The sequence below is a fragment of the Carlito syrichta genome, unplaced genomic scaffold, assembly GCF_000164805.1.
Source record: "Carlito syrichta isolate Samal-C Ts95f unplaced genomic scaffold, Tarsius_syrichta-2.0.1 Scaffold303353, whole genome shotgun sequence".
Classification (NCBI taxonomy): Eukaryota; Metazoa; Chordata; class Mammalia; order Primates; family Tarsiidae; genus Carlito; species Carlito syrichta.
In genome coordinates, this window is record NW_007247449.1 from 37,057 (window position 1) to 56,736 (window position 19,680).

General features: G+C 37.9%; 1 protein-coding gene across 1 annotated transcript in view; it reads left to right on the forward strand.

The window, feature by feature from the left end:
* Positions 1-19,680, forward strand: part of MEP1A (meprin A subunit alpha) — a 35,268-nt gene that overhangs the window by 8,892 nt on the left and 6,696 nt on the right. Inside the window, exons 6-10 of the mRNA XM_008058459.2 lie at positions 5,900-6,017; positions 8,763-8,938; positions 12,975-13,196; positions 13,995-14,144; positions 17,330-17,545. Coding sequence (XP_008056650.1) covers positions 5,900-6,017; positions 8,763-8,938; positions 12,975-13,196; positions 13,995-14,144; positions 17,330-17,545 — 882 coding nt within the window. The remainder of the gene's footprint in view (positions 1-5,899; positions 6,018-8,762; positions 8,939-12,974; positions 13,197-13,994; positions 14,145-17,329; positions 17,546-19,680) is intronic.

The following is a 19,680-nucleotide window of genomic DNA, read 5'->3' on the forward strand; positions in this document are numbered from 1 at the left end:
GCCACTGCACTCCAGTCTGGGCGACAGAGTGAGACTCCAACTCAAAAAAAATAATAATAATAACTTGCAAGTCCTTGATACACTTACTTCTAAGCATTTTATCGTTTTGATGCTACTCAAATGTAGTTTTAAAAGTTTTATTATTTGCTTTCTGTTGATATAAAAATACAATGGATTTTTATATAAGGACTTTGTATCTTATTACCTTGCTAAATATACATTAATTCTCATTATTTCTGTTTGTTTGTTTTGAGGCAGGGTCTCTGTTGCCCATGCTGGAGTGCAGTGGCAAGAATATGGCTCACCCCAACCTTGACCTCCTGTCCTCAGGAGATCCTTCCACTTCAGCCTCCCTGAGTATCTGATACTACTGGTGTGTGCCACCGTACTCGGTTAACTTTTATTTTTTTGTAGAGACAAGGTCTTGCTATGGTGCCTAGGCTGGTCTCAAACTCTCGGGCTCAAGTGATTCTCCTAGCTCAGTCTCCCAAAGTGTTGGGATTATAGGTTTGAGTCACTGCACCTCACCAGTTCTTATTGCTGCTTTGTAGATATCTCAAGCTTTTTAATAAAAATTCTTCTAGTCCCTTAATATAGGCAGTGTTACTTCTTCCTTTCCATGTTTACACCATGTATTGCTTTTATTGCCTCATTGCACTGACTAGGGTCTCTATTACCATTTTAAATAAAAGTGATAGAATTGGACATCATTGCCTTGTTTCCAGTATTAATGATAATATTCAATACTTCATTCATGTGGAACATTAACTGTAAGGTTTCCACAGATGCCCTTTATCAGATTGCAAGTTTTCATCATGAACTGTTGTTAAAATATGTCAAATTCTGTAACTTTTGAGATCTCTATAATTTTTTTTTCTCTTACATGGTAAATGACATCAAATTTGAAGGCTAAACCATCCTTGCATTTTTCAGATGAGCACTACTTTGTCATAATGTATTGTCCTTTTTATATTTTACTGGATTCCATTTGCTAATATTTTATTAAGTATTTTTGTGTTTATATTCAAAAAGAATATAGGTCTCTAGTATACTTTTTTCTGTAATATCTTTATCAGGTTTTAGTGACAAGGTTATGTACATCTCAGGAAATAAACTTGGAAGTGTTTCCTTCTGATTTACCTTTTGAATGAGTTTATGTATGATCTCTTTCTTCATTGATAAAATTCATTGGTAACATAACAAAGTAATAGAGGTTTTTGTAGGATAGTATTTTTGTAAATAATTTAATTTATTTAATTATTATAGACATATACATACTTTCTGTTTTTATGTCACTTTTAAAAATTGTATTTTTCTTTTCTTTTTTTTTTTGGGTTGGAGTCTCACTCTTTGTCACCCAGGTTGGAGTGCAGTGGCACACTCAAAGCCACCACAGCCTTGATCTGCTGTGCGCAGACAATCTTTCCACCTCAGCCTTCCAAGAAACTGGAACTACAGATGCACACCCCGATGCCCGGCTAGTTTGTGTGTGTGTGTGTGTGTGTGTGTGATTTATTGTAGAGATGAGGTCTCACCAAATTGCCAGGGCTGGTCTCAAACCCCTGGGCTTAGGTAATTCTCTCATCTTGGCTTCCCAAAGTGCTGGGATTACAGGATAAGCCACCACACCCGGCCTGTATTTTTCAATATTAAAAATGTTAAGATATCTCAATAGGTACAGAAAAATCATTTGAAAAAATTCAACAACTATTTCAACTAAGTTGCTAAAATATTGGCATAATATATCATTATTTTATTAATGTCTGTGGGATCTTTAGTGATAGACCTGTTTCATTCCTGATGTTGGTAATTTGTGTTTTCATTCCTTTTTTGTGGTCAGTCTTGCTATGGGCTTATTGATTTTATTAATCTTTTCAAAGAACCAACTTTTGACTTTTTAATTTTCTCTTGCTTCTCTGCTTTCTATTTAGTTTCTTTCTGTTATCCTCATTATATATTTTTTTACTACCAGCCTCAGGTTTAATTTGTTCTTTTTCTATATTCCTAAGATGGATATTTATTTATTTACTTATTTTGAATTGGAGTCTCACTCCATTGCCTAGGCTGGAGTGCAGTGGCAGGCTCTCGGTCACCCCAACTTCGACCTACTGGGCTCAGGCAATTTTTCCACCTCGGTCTTCCATGTAGCCGGAACTATAGGCACACACTACCACACCTGGCTAATTTTTAAAAATTTATTGTAGAGAAGAGGTTTCACCAAGTTGCCTAGGCTGGTCTAGAACCTGCGGGCTCAGGCAATATACTTGCCTCAGCCTCCTAAAGTGCTGGGATTGCAGGTTGAGCCACTGAGCCCAGCCTAAGATGGAAATTTATGTCACTGATTTTAAATGTCTATTTAAAAATATACACCATAGTATAGCTTCTAACACTACAAATTTTATTTGAAGAGCTGCTTTTTACAAATTTTGACATGCTGTATGTTTATTAAAATTTGGTGTGGCTATTTGGCCTATCAGTCTATCTATCTATCTATCTATCTATCTATCTATCTATCTATCTATCTATCTACCTATCTGTCACCTATTTTTTGGAGACAGCGTCTTGATCTGTTGTCTAGGCTGGGTACAGTAGTACAATTGTAGCTCACTGCAGCCTTGAACTCCTGGGCTCAAGCAATCCTCCCACCTCAGCCTCCCAAGTAGCTAGAAATACAGGTTTGTGTTACCATGCCGTCTAATTAAAAAAAAATAAATAAATTAGAGATGAAGTCGGTCTCACTATGTTGTCCAGGCTGGTCTTGATCTCTGGTCTCAAGGCATTCTTTCACCCTGGTCTCTCAAAGTGCTGAGATTACAGATATGAGCCACCACCCGTGGCCTTGGTTTCTTTTTATATATAATATATATAGATCAAACATGAATCTTATATGTACAATTAAATGAGTTTTTAAAGATTTATACACCCCTGCAACCCAAATTTCTATTAAAAGACGGAACATTTCTCTATGGTCCTTCCCAGATATTCTCAATTTTCCAGGGAAAAAAGTCTTTGTTCTATTTTTTCTTTTTTTATTCATAGGTGAATTTTGCCTGTTCCAGACTTTCATCTAAATGAAATCATGTTATGTACTCTTTCGTCCAAAGCTTTATTGCGAAACTGTCAGCAAAGGAACAGGCTCAAATCTGCCTCCCTTAATTGGGACCTGGGGCAAATTTATGGGCTTGCTAGGCAAGAGAAAGGATATAGAAATATTGGTTTTGTGGGGTCTCATTGGAGGTCTTTAAATTTGACCATTTAGGGAAAGATATGTTGGGCAGATTTTAGCCCTAGATCTTTTAGGCCAGAGGGACACCTTGCTTTTGAAAGAGTCCCAACATCCAGATTCTGGTCATGTCCCAGTCTTCTTGGCTCTTCTTTGGTGTTGTTAGAGGTAAAAGCTTTTTTGGAGGGACTTGCCTGGGCTACACGACTTGCAGTTTTTGACTCTACAAGGTACCTACAAGGTAACTAGACAGTTTGTTATCAACAGAGTACGCTAGTTTGAACGGGTCCTGCGGTTAGTCCTCATGAACAATGATGCTTTTTTCCCCCTGAATTCCTTCCTGGATTTTCAGTCACTCAGGCTGAAACTCAGCCCCAAACTCTTCCCTGTGGTATGTCAAGAAAATATAACTGTAGATTTATGCTAAAAGTTCTTTCTTCATTGCACTGAAAGAACTGGGGAGTGTTCTCATGCAAAAAGTTGCATAAATGTGAATTGTATTCAATGAAATTTTCTTCCTTCAAAGATAACCTTTCTTCCAATTTCTGCCTGTTTTATTCATTTTTCAGCCCATTTAAAGAATTTCTTGGCTTTTTGTTCAAGTTTATAACTGTTATCTATGAGAGAATCAGTTAGATTCAAACTCCTTCACCATGACCAGCATCAGAAAACCTCTCAAAGCATTCCTAAACTGAACAAATTTAGCCTTTCCATGCTCATTCTCCAACAGGTATAATCACTGATGCCTGCAGTTAACTCTTCTCATATTATTTCATCTAGGGTTACAGAAGGGCTAGTGGCTGTCAAACCTAACATGCTATTCAAGACAGAACTATGTAAAATGTACTATATCAGAGCAGTCTGCTAGAAACAGGGATATTATGAGACAAAAGATGAGTTCCTTTCTCTCAAGGAACTAACAGTATCTTAAGTGCAGCAAACCACCTACATAAACACAACTCATGGAAATCAACTGTGGCTCCTGCATGCAGGGGAGAGGCACTCAGGGTTGGCTTTCTAGAGAAGAGGAAGACTTCAGAAGGGAGTCTTCTATTTCCATTTTCTTTCTTCCTGCTGAATGATATCTGGGCAGTTTTTACAAAATTATTACAGAATTGCCTTTTTCCTTTTTTACAACTTATTCAGGTGTAGAGAAGGAAGAAGATGTATGATTTTAAAATTAACCACTCTCAGAACTCCCACCATTTGGTTTGAGGATAACAAAAGCAACATAACCTTCTAGACAGCTTGACTTTTACATGACCAAACTATTTTTCTTTTATTTCAAAGATATTGGTTGCAATTCAGGATTAGGTACATAAGTGGTCATCATACAGGTAAAGTTTGGACCTCCCTTTGGTCCCCACTTCTCTTGGTTTGAGATCAGGTACCCTTATTGATGTTATATGCCACCCCCCAGCACTGTCCTGCTACTACCAATCCCTTTCTTATGGTATTATGATAAATGTTCTTACACCTTTATGACACCTCAGCTGTCTGGGTATATCTCTTCATATTATAGATATAACTAAGAATAGATAAAAGTACGTGAAAATCCTCTGGTAGGTTTAATGAACATTCTTGCTATTGCTATCTGTGTTATTTCCACAAAACATTTCTTGATTATTCCAAAGACTCTTTCTTTCTTGATCTTGATATGAACTTATGACATCCAGAACTGTGGAATCTCCAACTTGGTAGTTTTTTTAATGAAATAAGGACCAGAAGAACATGACATAAATTCCTACCAAAATTCTAAACTTTTTGAAAGAATGCACAAAATCAAATGTACACAAAAGATGCATCATTTTATATAGTTTGATTTAATTTTTAAGTTGGATTCCAGTTGTCCATGAGTTGATGGAAGGGAAAAAATGCATGCGAAGTAAAACATAATCTCAGTTCCTCTGGAATACCTTTCCTCCCCACACCATCCTTGTCTTATGCAATGCCAAGGTGTGTGCATGTTAGGTGAAAGGAAAGACATTTGATCTTTGATCATTCGTCCACACACATTCCTAGTTAGCATGTACTGTTCCTGACCATCAGGTCCACTAGGGTTTCTGCTGCTTGGGGACCAAGTCTGAGGTATGGAAATCTTTTCTCAGGCTGCATGCAAAGCTGGCTGTCTAGACTTGCCATCTTTCCAGAGATCTTGCAGGGAAGCAGAGTAAAATACCATATATGCTTCTTAGCCTTTCAGAACCCGCAAACCTCTCTAAGCTCTGCTTTTTTCCTCCAGCAAGAAGGGATGTCTTTTATGCTGGGATAAGGAACATGATTCTCACTGCTTCTTTTCAAGGTATTTTATCTGTGCATACAAAAGCCAAAGATACTCGCAAGCCACTTCTGTTTTCTGCTCTGCCATTGGACTCTCCTGAGGCAATGCACTCAGTATCTCTGCTTCAATTGGGAAAAGAGGGAGAAAGTGAGGAAGACATTCTACGATTATATTCTGCCACATACCTGTTTACATTGTGCATTTAAGGTATGCACTTAATGCTTATGTCCACAGCTCATTTTGCAGGTTTAGTTTCCAAGAAATCTATCATAAGCCTAAAATTCATCATAAACCTCTGGATTTCATGTGGTGGCATAGTTTTCTCTAACCCATAAGTTACGTATATTATCCAATATCTAAATACTGCTCATTGATATTTTTACTGATTTCTGCAGAGCTGAATGCCAAAGGAGCCATTCTCTATGCTTTTGAAATGTTTCGCCTCAAGTCCTGTGTGGATTTCAAGCCCTATGAGGGAGAGAGATCATATATCATATTTCAACAGTTTGATGGGTTAGTATAAAATTGTACAGAGTGTGAAAAATCATACATCTAAACTAACTAAGAAACTAAAAGCAAAATCAAATCATTTGCTGTGAATTTGTAAATTATATACTTTTAACATACTATGCAAAGAATTAATTGTTTGGATGTGTCTGAGTCCTGGGGAGATTTATTTCAATTCTTTTTAAAGGTTTAGGTCATGATTGAAATTATAGTACTTTTTAAAAAATCAAGTTTATTGAAGTATATGTTTCACCCTTTAAAGATTACTGTTCTAAATTGAAGTACTCTGTTGGCTGAACTTCTTTGAAAAGTTCTAAATGTAAATTTTCTCTTTGAAGGTATTTATATCTAAGAATAAGTAAATGGTGCATCAGTTTCAAAAGCCCTTTTTCTTCAGTGGTGTTTATGTCAATCAACCTGGGCTAGATGCAGTTGGGAAGTGAAACCACCATCTGTTGTGACACCAGCAGCCCCTCCTGGAGGTGTTTCCTCATACATTTTCCATCACTACCTCCAGGCTTGGCTAGGAGTGATTGTCTAGTTCCGCCCATGCAGTTTTAATAATCATGGGTAAATAATAAAGATGAAAAGTGAAGTTAGCACATGATTTAGCCTCTTAGGAAAAAATAGTATGCAGAAAATGGCAGTTAAAAAAAATGAAATACTGAAATACCTGAGTAATCATTTTCTTTGCTCATTCTTTTACTTAAAAAAATTAGGAACATCTACTATGTGCCAGGAAGTATGCTAGTCTGTAGGTACAAAAAAATAGGAGATACAGTTTTAGACCTCAAGGTTTAAGGTTGACAAGTAAAGACTGTGAGAAACAAGTTTTAATACATGATGATGAGTGCTGTGGACTGTACCAGGACAGAAGTAGAACTTCTAACAAGGTGTGGGGTGATACATCAGGAAGAACTGAGGTGAGTGCTAGAGAGATAAGGAAGAGAGGAGGACGTAGAGGCAGAGAAGAGGAAAGGACAAATGCAGGGTGGGAAGAGAGGGAGAGAGTGGGAGAGGAGGAGAAGTAAGGTGAGGGGGAGGCGAGGAAACATTGGGAAGAAGTAGGAGGAGATGAGAAGAGAGGGACATGAACATGAACCTGGCTTACTTGGAGAACTTCCCATGTCCAATGTACCAAAACATTACATGTCGGTTGCAGATGGAGAACCAGGGAGCCAGAAAGGTCGACAGGAGCCTGGTGATAGGCAGCCCTGTGTGAGAGAACCTACTGATTTGTACAAGATTCTTTCTGAGCTCAGTTTTCCATCATAGGATTACTTGATCAACAGTGGATAAAGGATTGAGATAGGGTGAGACTGTGGCAAGAGACAGGTTAAAGGAAGCTCCAGTCGTCCAGGAGAGAAATGGAGGGGCCATTAGGGAGGAGGAGGCAGTTGAAATCAAGAGGGAATGGATGCCAGAAATATGTGAAGAGGTAGTCTTATGAGAGTCCAACCTTATCAGATTGGTTAATGAGAGGGGTGAGGAAAAGACAGGAATCAAGGATGTCTCTGAGGTTTCTGATGAGGGTAACTGGAGAGTGGTGACTACTTTCTCTGAGGTTGGGAATATTGCTGAAGGAATAGCTTTTGGGATAAGAGAGTGAATTCATTTGGGGTATGTGGCTTATTACTTGAGTTTCTTGTAGGTCATATAAATGAGGATAAACATTAATATTTAATTAATTTCTTTTTCTATAAAGGAAAAACATTTAAAAACATATTTCAGGCCTTGAAAAGACCACACATTTTAGACTTTTACTAAAAATCATTGAATTGTATATTTAGAATTTTAAAGTGTTATGGTATATAAATGACACTTTAATAAAAGTATTAGAAAATAAGTAACTAAGATCCATCTTTGAGTATAAATCAAATCTATTAACATGGGAAGATACATGACATTAGCAATCTTGGGGAGAACAATGGAAGGTAAGACAATGTGACTGTCACCATAGAACGTGCAATCCGTCAGTTGTATTTACGATGATTGGCAAATCTTTTTTTCTGCTCAGTATTGGTTAAAATATCTATTTTTACTTCCAAGCTAAAGCCAGTAAGGAGATAACTTGTGGAAAGCTTTAGTCTTACTAATATAGTTTTATGAGAAAAAACTTACTGGAGAAAGAAAGGACAAGACACTCTACCAATGAGGAATTTAGGAAGTCTGCCAAAAGTTCCTGAGTCCACTGGTTTCTGAAGGAAGTTATAGGAAAAGCCTCCTTGCAGGGGGGCCCTTCAGAAACGAGTTAAGCGCCTCCTCTGTGCCATCCTAACACTAGAGATCGGCCTACATCCAAAGACATGGACTTGATTAACTTGCCTTTTTACTGAGATTCTTTTCATGATCATACAGTTTTTGACTGCTCATTATAGGTAATTTGGAAAATTGTTATATAAAGGCAATAGTGTCATTTGCAGTACCCTGTGGATTTATGGAGATGAGGAAGAATGCCAAGTTTTATTACTTTCCACTTTAATGCTTCATTAGGACTAATTAGCTTCTAGGTATGTACCACTTGTATAATAGATCATCACTTTTAAGGCCTGTATAGTATCTCTTCTAGGGAATATTTCTTATTTAAGTATTCCCCCATTTTGAATTATCAGCATGTGAAAATGCTATTGATAATTACTTTTTAAAAATCAAACCTAACTTCCTTCTAATTTGTGTTCTGGAATCCCGTGAATTACAGCCACTTAGGAATTCTCTCTCTAGAAGAAGTTTTCCCTTGTCTTTTCGTTAAAGGTGCTGGTCTGAGGTTGGTGATCAACACGTGGGACAGAACCTTTCCATTGGCCCAGGTTGTGACTACAAGGCCATCATTGAACATGAGATCCTGCACGCTTTGGGATTTTACCATGAACAGTCAAGGACTGACCGGGATGATTATGTGAACATCTGGTGGGATGAAATTCTTGAAGGTATGATTGTGTAGAGATTACTATTACATTTATCACTAGCTGAGACCAATCCTGGGATGATCAGGCCAAATCTGTATGTAGACAGAAGCTTCAGCTTCTCTAGTGGGACTATGAAGAGGTTACGATTTCTTGGCCTCTTTTATGGGCTATGCTAGTTTGACCATAACTCATCCCACATAAGAGTCTCCGGGAATGGTGTGTGTTGATGAACTCAATGTGGGAGTTGCCTGAAAGTTAATCAAAAGTTTGCTTTCTATCAGTGTTGTTGCTGAAACTCTATCTAAAGCTGTCTACTTTTCAGTTTCAATGAGTAAAGTGAATGTGAGGTCTCTGAGGAATTAGAGTTATTTTTCTGGGTGTGAAATGTTCTTTGGTTCTATAGAAGATTATATGAAGTTTAGTTAACATTACAATAACCTTAGGACCTACTCCAGAATTATTTTTTAGTTGTTTTACCAAATCAATAATAGAAGTTTAAAAAACAACAAAAAATGAATGCTTTCATCTAAAATAATACCCCCTGTTGTATTAATTCTGGCTAATTATCTGAGTTCTGATTAATCAAAAGTTAATTGTTTTTTCTTCCTCATTTCTAAGCACCTCTCCTCTTCTGCCCTCACCACAGACTATGCAAAAATAACAGTTTTATCTTACGTGTTATGCAGTTATGTTATTCTAACAATTTTGATGTTCTTCAGTTTCCTTAAATGCCACTTTCCTTTAGTTTGAGAAAACTAAATAGAATGCTTCTGAGTACACTAAAACATTATTCATTGAACAGTTTTCTAATGTGCTGGAAAAAAGTCAATGCTGTGTTTCTGAAGATAATTAGGTTTTAAGTAGGAATTAGTTCAGGGAGTGGAAAAACATTGGTATTGGCAGTAAGTGATTAATGAAAATTAAAAGTATTGAAAATGCCTTAACTGTTACCATGTTTGGCTTTTGTAAGGCAAATAATAGCCTTGTGTAGGTATTTGTTCTGTTTAGATTCCAGTTTCATATGTGGGTTCATATATTGTAGTACATCTAGAATTATTTTACTTTTAGAAGCTTAGAAGGACTGACCAAGCTTTAAAATTAAGTATAAATTCTCAAAAGTTTTCCGTCAGAACTAGCTTGTTTTGGAGTAAGATGGTCAATGACTCTCACATGAACCAGGGGTAGGGCTGGCTAATCCCATCAAAATCACAAGTGGGATTTCTCCATCTATGTCCTCCCAATCCTTCATATTCTAATAATTCTATGACTGCAGAGTGGTATTGAAAGGAAGAAAACTGTGTGATTTGTAACAGTCGAATGGGTCACCAAGTTTGAACACATACTCCCACCATCCTACCATCCCTACCACTGAGCCAAAGGCTAAATGGCATTCTTCTTTGCTTCCCAGTCCTGTCTAGAAAAGTTCTGTAGAGTATACACCCAGAGATGGGGTAAAAGATCAGTCTTAAAGTATTTGTCTCCCAAGAGTAATTGTATTTTAACTGGATGCTTGTAGAGAGGAAAGGGAAAACAGGTCACAGGTCAAAGAACTGAATCTGATTGAGACTCAGGGTGCTGTTAGACTGTCAATATTTGCTCGCAGGCCTGAATTTCTTACTTTCCTGTATATATACTTAGTTTTGCTGAAAATTTTATGAGAAAGCAAACATTCCTATTTCTAAGTCTTACTGAGGACAATGTTTAGCACTTTTAACATAGTTTTAGGCCAAATGAAGTCCCCTTTGTCCATCTGAGCCAACACATTTGTCAGGGAGCATTTTCAGACTTACTCAGCTCTGGTTTGATCATGTTGTTCAACATATATTTGCTCATCTCCTATCTATATTTTCATCAGGCACACTTCCATATATCTAAAATTGCCTTCAGTCACTGAAGAATTGTTCTCAAAGGGGTTGTCAGATCCAATAATAATAAACACAAGCAGTACTATTTCAGTATTTTTAGTTCTACAGGGTAATCTGTGACTTTTATTGCATCTCATCTTCAGTTGATGACAATCTTACTGTTTTACCTAAGAAGACACTGTACTGGCAATGAAATTCTCTCACAAGTCCATCTCTATTTCTTGAGTCCAAATTGTGTTTTTCATTATTTTTTTCCTTCAAACAGGGAAGAGACTCAGTTTCTGAGGTCTAACAAGGGCCACTTGTTTTGTAGGTAAAGCTGTATAGAGACACAGTCATGTCCATTTGTTGGTGTATAGTCTATGGCTACTTTTTGCTCGAGTGGCAGAGTTTAGTAGTTGCAACAGAGAACATATGGCTTGCAAAGCCAAAAATGTTTTCTATCTGCTATAGAAACATTTTGCAGACTGACTCCTGATGGGATCACATCCCCTGGATTACAGCCTCTTTAAGGCTCTCAGCTGTGAGTTCTGTGGAAACAAGACTACGACTGGTCCATTCATGATCAGGGGCCACCACCTACCTAGCACAACTCCCAGTAGATGGTAGGCATAACAAAAATGTGTTGAACACACATTTATAAACTATTCAAAACATTTATTTATAGAGCATTCTGGTAAGATTCTTGAATAGTAAAGACTAGCACAATCTATTCTAACCTGATGGTTTTATGGAAAATTAAGTAAAACACATCCAGTGAGTTGAAAGTGCCTGACTTCAGGTGCCACCGAGAGTCACCAGAGATCCCAGACTCGAACCCCAGTCCTCTCCAACACCTTTGTGCTCTTTACAATACCACTGCCTCAAATGACATCCTAAGGCCAAGTGTTCTGAAAGGATTTACATTTCCCTTTTTCATCCCTGTTTCACCTTTGAAAATCCTTTGATCCCTCTCGAGTAATCCACAATAAAACCTCTGTGAGTTAGGAGAGTGAAACATCAGTATTCTGATTTTACAGTTAAAACAAGGTCTTGTTCAAGGTCTTGCTCAAACAAGGTCTTGCTCAAACAAGGTCTTCCTCTTTGCTCCCTCGAGTGCCTGCTAGAGCACCGCCGGTCTGCACCACTGTCCTTCAGTCCTACAGGTAGCTGCATGGGAGGCAGCTATGTTTCTTCCTCACTAATTGTTAAGAACAACTGGATGGAGAGCTAGAAAAGGAGAACATGAGGATGGAAAGTTACTACTGAAAGAGTTATGAGCATCCTCATTCAGTTGTCCTATCACTCCACAAGAGTGAAATTAAATATCGAAAACCTTCCTATTGCTGCAGCTGAAACAGTAAATTCCTGTGATTAGTCCATTCAAAGACCATCAGATCAGCTATTTTGCTCAGCGTATCACATTGTGGGTACATCTTATTTCACTTGCACTAATCGCAGGAAAGCACTTACCTTCTATATTTTCATAGGAAAACAAGTTTTCTTCTTCCTATTTTATTTTTCTCCCCAGATGTTATTTCTGGAGCAGAAAGGTGTGAACCTTGATTGATAAGATGCCTCCTACTTGCTTTCATTTGCTTCCCTTTCCCTCTGCCCCTCGGATTTCCTTTTCCTCATCCATAAGTCAGCCAGATACAGCTCTGGGTAGACTCAGTGGCTGAGGTACTTGGCTATTAGAAAGATGTATCTTGAATACCATTAACAGTGAACATTTTCCTGAATTCAAAATTCCTTTTTCTGCCACTTGAAATACTTGCCTCAGTTTGCTATATAACCTTCTCTGTCTGAAAGCCTACACACACACACACACACACACACACACACACACACACACATACACACACACATACATTTGTAATGCATCTTTGACTTAAATATGTGCATGTATTTCACAGTCATTATAATTTATACTACATTATTATATAATACATTGATATTATTTAAGCTAATATTAATAATGTATTAATTTTATATTATATTGCTTATAAATTATGTATTTAAATTAAATTTATGTATTTAAATTAAATTGAAATTTAATTAATTAGTTAATTAAATTACATATTTGAATTATGTATTTAAATTAAAGATGAATTCTTTCCCATTTTTGGAGGGTCTCTGAGTATCTAGTCAAAGAGAACAACGTGGGGAAAATAATGTGACTTAGCAGGACCTGTGGATTCTCTCCCTAACAGGTTTCCAGCACAACTTCAACACCTACAATGACAGCTTCATCACAGATCTCAATACACCCTATGATTATGAGTCTTTGATGCACTATGCACCTTTCTCATTTAACAAAAATGAAAGTGTTCCTACCATCACAGCCAAGATCCCTGAGTTTGATTCCATCATTGGGCAGCGTCTGGATTTCAGTAACATCGATTTAGAGAGGCTGAACAGAATGTACAACTGCAGTGAGTACCTCAGGGTCTGAGGACTGGGTGAACTAGCCACAATTGAGATTCCCTTAGCCTTAGACGGATCTTTTACATTATCCTTTGCTCTTCTTAAATGTTCCAGTTAAGAGGACATAGATAAACTGTATTGCCTTAGTTGGGATATCTCTAGATTAGATAAAAGTATAATACCTACCTCACAGGATGGTTACAAAGATCAGTTAGGTAGTTGTGTTTTATAAAGTGAAAACACTGTACAAAAGTGAGGAGCTGTTATAGTCTGCCTTCTTTAGCTTCTTTTTGAAGGGTGAATTATTATTTTGAGATCAAGTTAGGTGCTGGGCTTAAAAGCATTTCGTACCCTGCAAAATTATTTACCCACATGAGTTATTACTAGAATGAATAACCTAATCCTCTGGGATGGGTTGTCATCTAAGATGATCCCACTCTGAAGCAGTGACTTGTCACTTATAGCTCTAGAGGCACATCCCTTGATTCTGCTCAACAGAAGATCCCTAAGTACAAAGCCCAGTATTACAGGTTTCTTGTTCTAAAAGAGTTCATGTTTGGCATTTACATAGCAAAGAATGATTACAGGTATTCTTATCTTGACTCTGTGAGGTAGCTGGAACTGTGTCTATATTGGTAAGTTCTAAGTTCTGATGACAGTAAGGTTGGCATTTGAGAAAAAGGTAAAATACTGAAAGACCTGTGATCCCGTTGTGTTTAACAAAGAGGTCTTCGTGGCTTCAGACATTAGCTTTTGGAATGAAATGTCTCCCACGTTTAACCAAGTGGTAAAAATATCATTTGCAGCCACAACTCACACTCTTTTGGATCACTGTACTTTTGAGAAGGCAAACATCTGTGGGATGATTCAAGGCACCAGAGATGATGCTGACTGGGTCCATGAGGACAGTGCTCAAGCTGGACAAGTGGATCACACCTTGCTGGGACAATGCACAGGTTGGTGAAGGAGGAAAGAGAACACTTTGAGGTGGTTCACCAGGTTCAGTCAGGTCATGCCAGCATATTTTGCCCCAATAAGAATGTTAGTTATCAAACTTGAAAATCTGAACAAGGACAAAGAGCATTTCTCATATCTTAATTATTAACTCAATAAATAGCATCCAGTTTCTGGGCATGCAAAAGAAAGATGCATTTCAGCAAAACTGATATGGACATATAGTTGACAAGATATAATAAGGGTGTTGTCTCAGAGCCATATCCTCCAACTGAAATATATCGTGAGCCATATATGTAATACAAAATGTTCTAATACCCACATGGATCTGACTCCGTGGTACAATAGATAGCATACTGAACTTCTAATACTCATGTGAAAAAGCAAAAGGAAACAAGTGACATTAATTTTAATAATGTATTCTATAACTCAACATATCCAAAATATTAGCATCTCAACATATAGTCAACATACACATTATTCTGAGATATTTCACTTTTTTATACTTAGTATTTGAAATCCAACTTGTACTCCCCCCGACCACATATCTCAGTTTGGACTGGCCACAATCAAAACACTCAGTAACAACATGTGTTTGGTAGCCACCATATTGGATAGGACAGCTTCACCCAGTTTCTGTACATGGTGTGTGTAGTGAAAAGTCATGAAGTCAGACACAACTGTTTTGAAATTTTGAAATATGACTCTACCATTTACTAATTGGGACCTCAGGAAGTTTGTTGTTGTGTGTGCTTTCTTTTCTTTTCTTTTTTAAATCTTGGCTTCCATAAGCCTCTTTGAACATCAAGATATTGATATTACTTCATAGTGAAGATGCAAGAAGATAAAGCACACAAAGCCCCCACCTACTGACCAGTGGCTTCATTCCTCATTTTCCATGTTCCCTGTCTCTCTGGAGGTTCCATTTACCTTTTATTTCTATTTTAGCATCCTTTTATTTTGTCATGCTGTTGAAATAATCTTAATCTTATTTGGAAGTAGATAGGGCTACAGATTATAATCGATTTTTAAAGACTGAATTATTGTGAAGCCCATTAGTCTGAAGTCCCTGGCTATCTGAGAGTTAATTAGGTTCCCTTCCCAGAAGGAACCCAGCCTGTCACCTAGATGCCAGTTGACCAGAGAGAATGCCAGAAGTGATAAGTCACTGTTACACTCCCTCCACCTTTGGCAAAGGATAAAAGTCTCTGTCACACATCAGATTATTAGACATATCATCCCAAGTGTCTAAAGGTTGATCCTAGCCTGAAGTTATGTCTAAACTTCCATTGTAGCCTCTAATCTAACCTTTCCTGTGGGGTTCCTGCCAAGTTAATATACAATTCTCAGCTAAACAGAAAGGAATTTTTATATAAGAGAAATCTACTGAAAGAACGTCTGGGGCAACTCCTTCGGGTCTCCTTCCACTGTGGGAGATTTTCTGTCTTCTCAATAAATCCTGCTTTCTCACTTAAAAAAAGAAGAAGAAGGAGAGAGAAAGAAAAAAAGAAAGAAAGTTCTAGAACCCTAGTAAGAAAGGAAAAAAATAGAAGAAACCATATCTCAGAAGAAATATCTGGAAAGATTTTATTCAGTTAACTTGCTTTCTGCACAGGAGGTGTTTAATGTCTCTCTGCTAGAGAGCTCCTGCATTGTTTCAGTAAATGCATAGGCTCAGAGGTCTCAAAGAATCCCTTAGGTAGAATTCACCTCCCATTTGAAACCCAGAAAAATGAATGAACACCTACTTACTGGTAGGACTGGAGCAAGAATTCAGACTTGTTTGGTCCCAGGCTTGTTATTTTACTTGTACTTCATATTTCCTAGTACTCCTGGGCAGGAATTCCTGAGGGAGGATCACCTAGAAACCTTCTTAGCCTTGATCTCTTCTTTTTTTAACCCCACGTGTTCAGTAACTTATAATGTAGATGTCTCGGGCTAGTATGTTCAAATATTGGAAAGAGTGTATGAGGGAATACAATTTCCTCTGATGTAATATTAAAGCCATTAAGATATTTTAAGTTTTATGGAAAGCTTATTTAAACCATCAGTGCTGGCTGCCGATGTGGAAGGCAAGTGCTTCAGATGGGGATCAGGATGCAGCAGGGACATCAGGGAGTATTGTTGGAGTACCTAGTACTATACCAAACACTTGCTTTATTTTTATCTTGTGAAATGTTTCCACTGGAGCATTTTGATAAGGAGTTGAGTGCTGGAGTACAGTTGAAAGGACCTTTTTATGTGCAAGAATTTTTCATTGGACTTGATTTTGAAAAGTGTATGGTTTTCCAAATGATGTATTTGTTCAGCTGCTTAATTGTTTTAGGGGAAAGAGTTTGGAACATCTGAATCAGGCAAACCCTATCTCTGGCACTAATGTAGATACTTTTCCCTCTCTTTCTTTTTCAGTGTTCTTCCGATAACTTTATATGCAGGAGAAATCTTCAGTTAGTCCCTAATAAGTCTTGAATGCCCTTTCTTGTAATACAGTAAAAGATTCTTTACCATGGATAATACACTCAGTTATTAGGCTAGCAACAGGAGAAATTGAAACTTTATCATTATAAATGTTTAAAATACAAATCCTAGATCTTTAAATACCATAGTTTCTTTTTTAATTTTTAATTTTATTTTAAAGATGTGGGGTACAATTCAGGGTTAGGTACATAATCGTCAAAGAAATGAAATTAAAACTACACTGAGATACCACCTAATTCCAGCCAGGATGGCCATCATTAGTAATTCAGAAAACAACAGATGCCGGAGAGGATGCAGAGAAAAAGGAATGCTTCTATACTGTTGGTGGGAGTGTAAACCAGAATCCCATGGTTTCTTATACAATTGGGAGAGTAGCTCCTTTCCTTGGAATACATTTTTAATATAAACAATGAAGTCAGTGAAGAAAATATAATTCATCTCACAGACACCAAATTCTATGAAACTTTGCTTGAAGCCTGTATTTCATAAGTCAGAGGTATATATTTTACAACCTTGGGGACAAAAACAATCAAAAGAGACAGTGGAAAGACACAACTTTAGCCAGTGACTATGTCCATTGAGACAGAATATTTACTGACAAATGATCATCTTTGTATTCTCTGCAGAAGAGTTATAGCTTTTGTTTCCTGGGTAATGGCGGTTGGTAACTATTTCACTTTGATGGGATGTAGGGATGCTCTCTCCATAGGTGCCGGCTACTTCATGCAATTCAATACAAGCTCAGGGTCAGCAGAAGAGGCAGCCCTGCTGGAATCTCGGATTCTTTACCCAAAGAGGAAGCAGCAGTGCCTGCAGTTTTTCTATAAAATGACAGGAAGTCCTTCAGACAGACTCGTCATCTGGGTCAGGAGGGATGACAGCACGGGAAATGTTCGCAAGCTGGTCAAAATACAGACCTTTCAAGGTACTTTGAGCTATTCACTCAAGGACTGATCTGGCTTAAAAACTGGGATTGTGTTCCTTCTCCTTCCCCTTCTCTTCCCTTTTCACCCTCCTACCTCTTTTCCTTCCTTCTCCTCCTCCTTCTCCCACTCTTCCTCCTGTTGTCTTCTTTCTCTCCCTCCTCCTTTTCCTTCACCCTGTTTCTCCTCTTCTAAGAGCCTAACATAGTGTCTACCATGTTTTAATCACTCTTTGAATGTTTTAACCACTCAGACATTGGAAACAGCATTGAGGGTTTAGGTGAGGCTGAAATATACTTTATAAGAAGTCAGTCAGAATATATAAATCTAGTTTTCACTAGTATTTTGGAGAAAACTAGGGCCAGGATTGAGAAAATGGGTGGTTGATATGGAGATCAGAGGGTAAAAGAGATGTAGGAATTGATAATGCAGGAAAAAGAGTATTTAAATAGTTGCTCATCTGTTTTGGAAAACAGAATGACACCATTATTTAAGATGCTGAAATGTCTTGAAGTCTACTTGTAAAATTGGTGGGAAATAAGTCATTTGTATATATTAACTTCACTATAAATCATTTATATGTTCCTAAATGTTATTTTGTGTATTTCTATAAGAAGGTTGACATGAATACCTTAAAATGCTAAGGTAGAAAGTCAGTTGTGAGGATCATCTGGCTGTAAATTAAGATCCAGGGTTATAAAGCCAGATATTTACTTTTTTTGTGGTGGTGATTCCTTTATAACTAGGAAAAGAGAAACGAATTTTTCTATTTTTTCATTCAACAAAGAATTTCTCAATTAAAATGAGTCCAGAGAAAAAACTATTTTTTGTTCACCTCTGGAAGAAACTGCTGCTCTTGAAGGGAGGAAGCATCCTTAGAGGACATTCAGAAGAACAGGTTAAAAAACCACCCTATCCAAGCCACTCTGTAGGCTACCTGGGAATACTGTAAATATTGATTTTGGGAGTTTCACTTTTCTGGCTGAAATTTATCATAGCTGGTATGATGGAAAGATGACAGCTAGATGCCCTTTAAGCAGGGGTCCCAGACCCCTCGGCCATGGACCGATACAGGTCTGTAACCTATGAACCAGGCTGCACAGAAGGAGGTGAACAACAGGTGAGTGAGCAAAGCTTCAGCTATACTTACAGCCACTGACCATCACTTGCATTGCTGCCTGAGCTTCATGTTACGTCAGATCGGTGGCGGCCTTAGATTCTCATAGGAGGGCAAACCCTATTGTGAACTATGAGAATCTAATGCCTGATGATCTGAGGTGGAGCTGAGGTGGTGATGCTAGCTCTGGGAAACAACTGCAAAGGCAGATTAACATTAGCAGTGAGGTTTGACCGCACAAAGACTATAATAACTCAGTTGCTTGTAGACTCATATCAAAATCCTATCAGTGAATGGAAAGTGATTTGATATACTTCAATTGTACAGCTGCATCTGGTGGCAGGCTTTAAGGAGAATCCAATACTTACTTTAGTTCATGTGTGGCCCACCCATTATTTTATTTACCAATTCCATCAGTGCCTCTTTTTCTAATGGTGAGTTGTATAATTATTTTATTATATATTACCACGTAATAATCATAGAAATAAAGTGCATAATAAATGCTATGCACTTGAATCATCCTGAAACCATGCCCCCATGCCCAGCCCCAGTCCACAAAAAAATTGTCTTCCAGCCTGGCTCAGTGGCTCAGCCTGTAATCCTAGCGCTTTGGGAGACTGAGGTGAGTGGATTGCCTGAGCTGGCGGGTTCGAGACCCGCCTGGGCAACTTGGTGAGCCCTCATCTCGACAATAAATCAAAAAATCAGCCGGGTGTGGTAGCACGTGCCTGTAGTTCCAGCTACTCGGAAGGCTGAGGCGGAAGGATCGCTGGAGCCCAGCAGGTCGAGGCTGCGGTGGCCGGGAGCAGCCATTGCACTCCAGTCTGGGCAACAGAGTGAGACTCCAACTCAAAAAAAAAAAAAAAATTATCTTCCACGAAACTGGTCCCAGATGCCACAAAGGATGGGGATTGTTGTTTTATATGGTTCAACCTAATGCTAGGGCATTCAGTGCTAACATTAGGGAGTGGGGTGCAGTTGAACCAGCAAACTCAGGAATAAATTCAGAACTTATGGAAT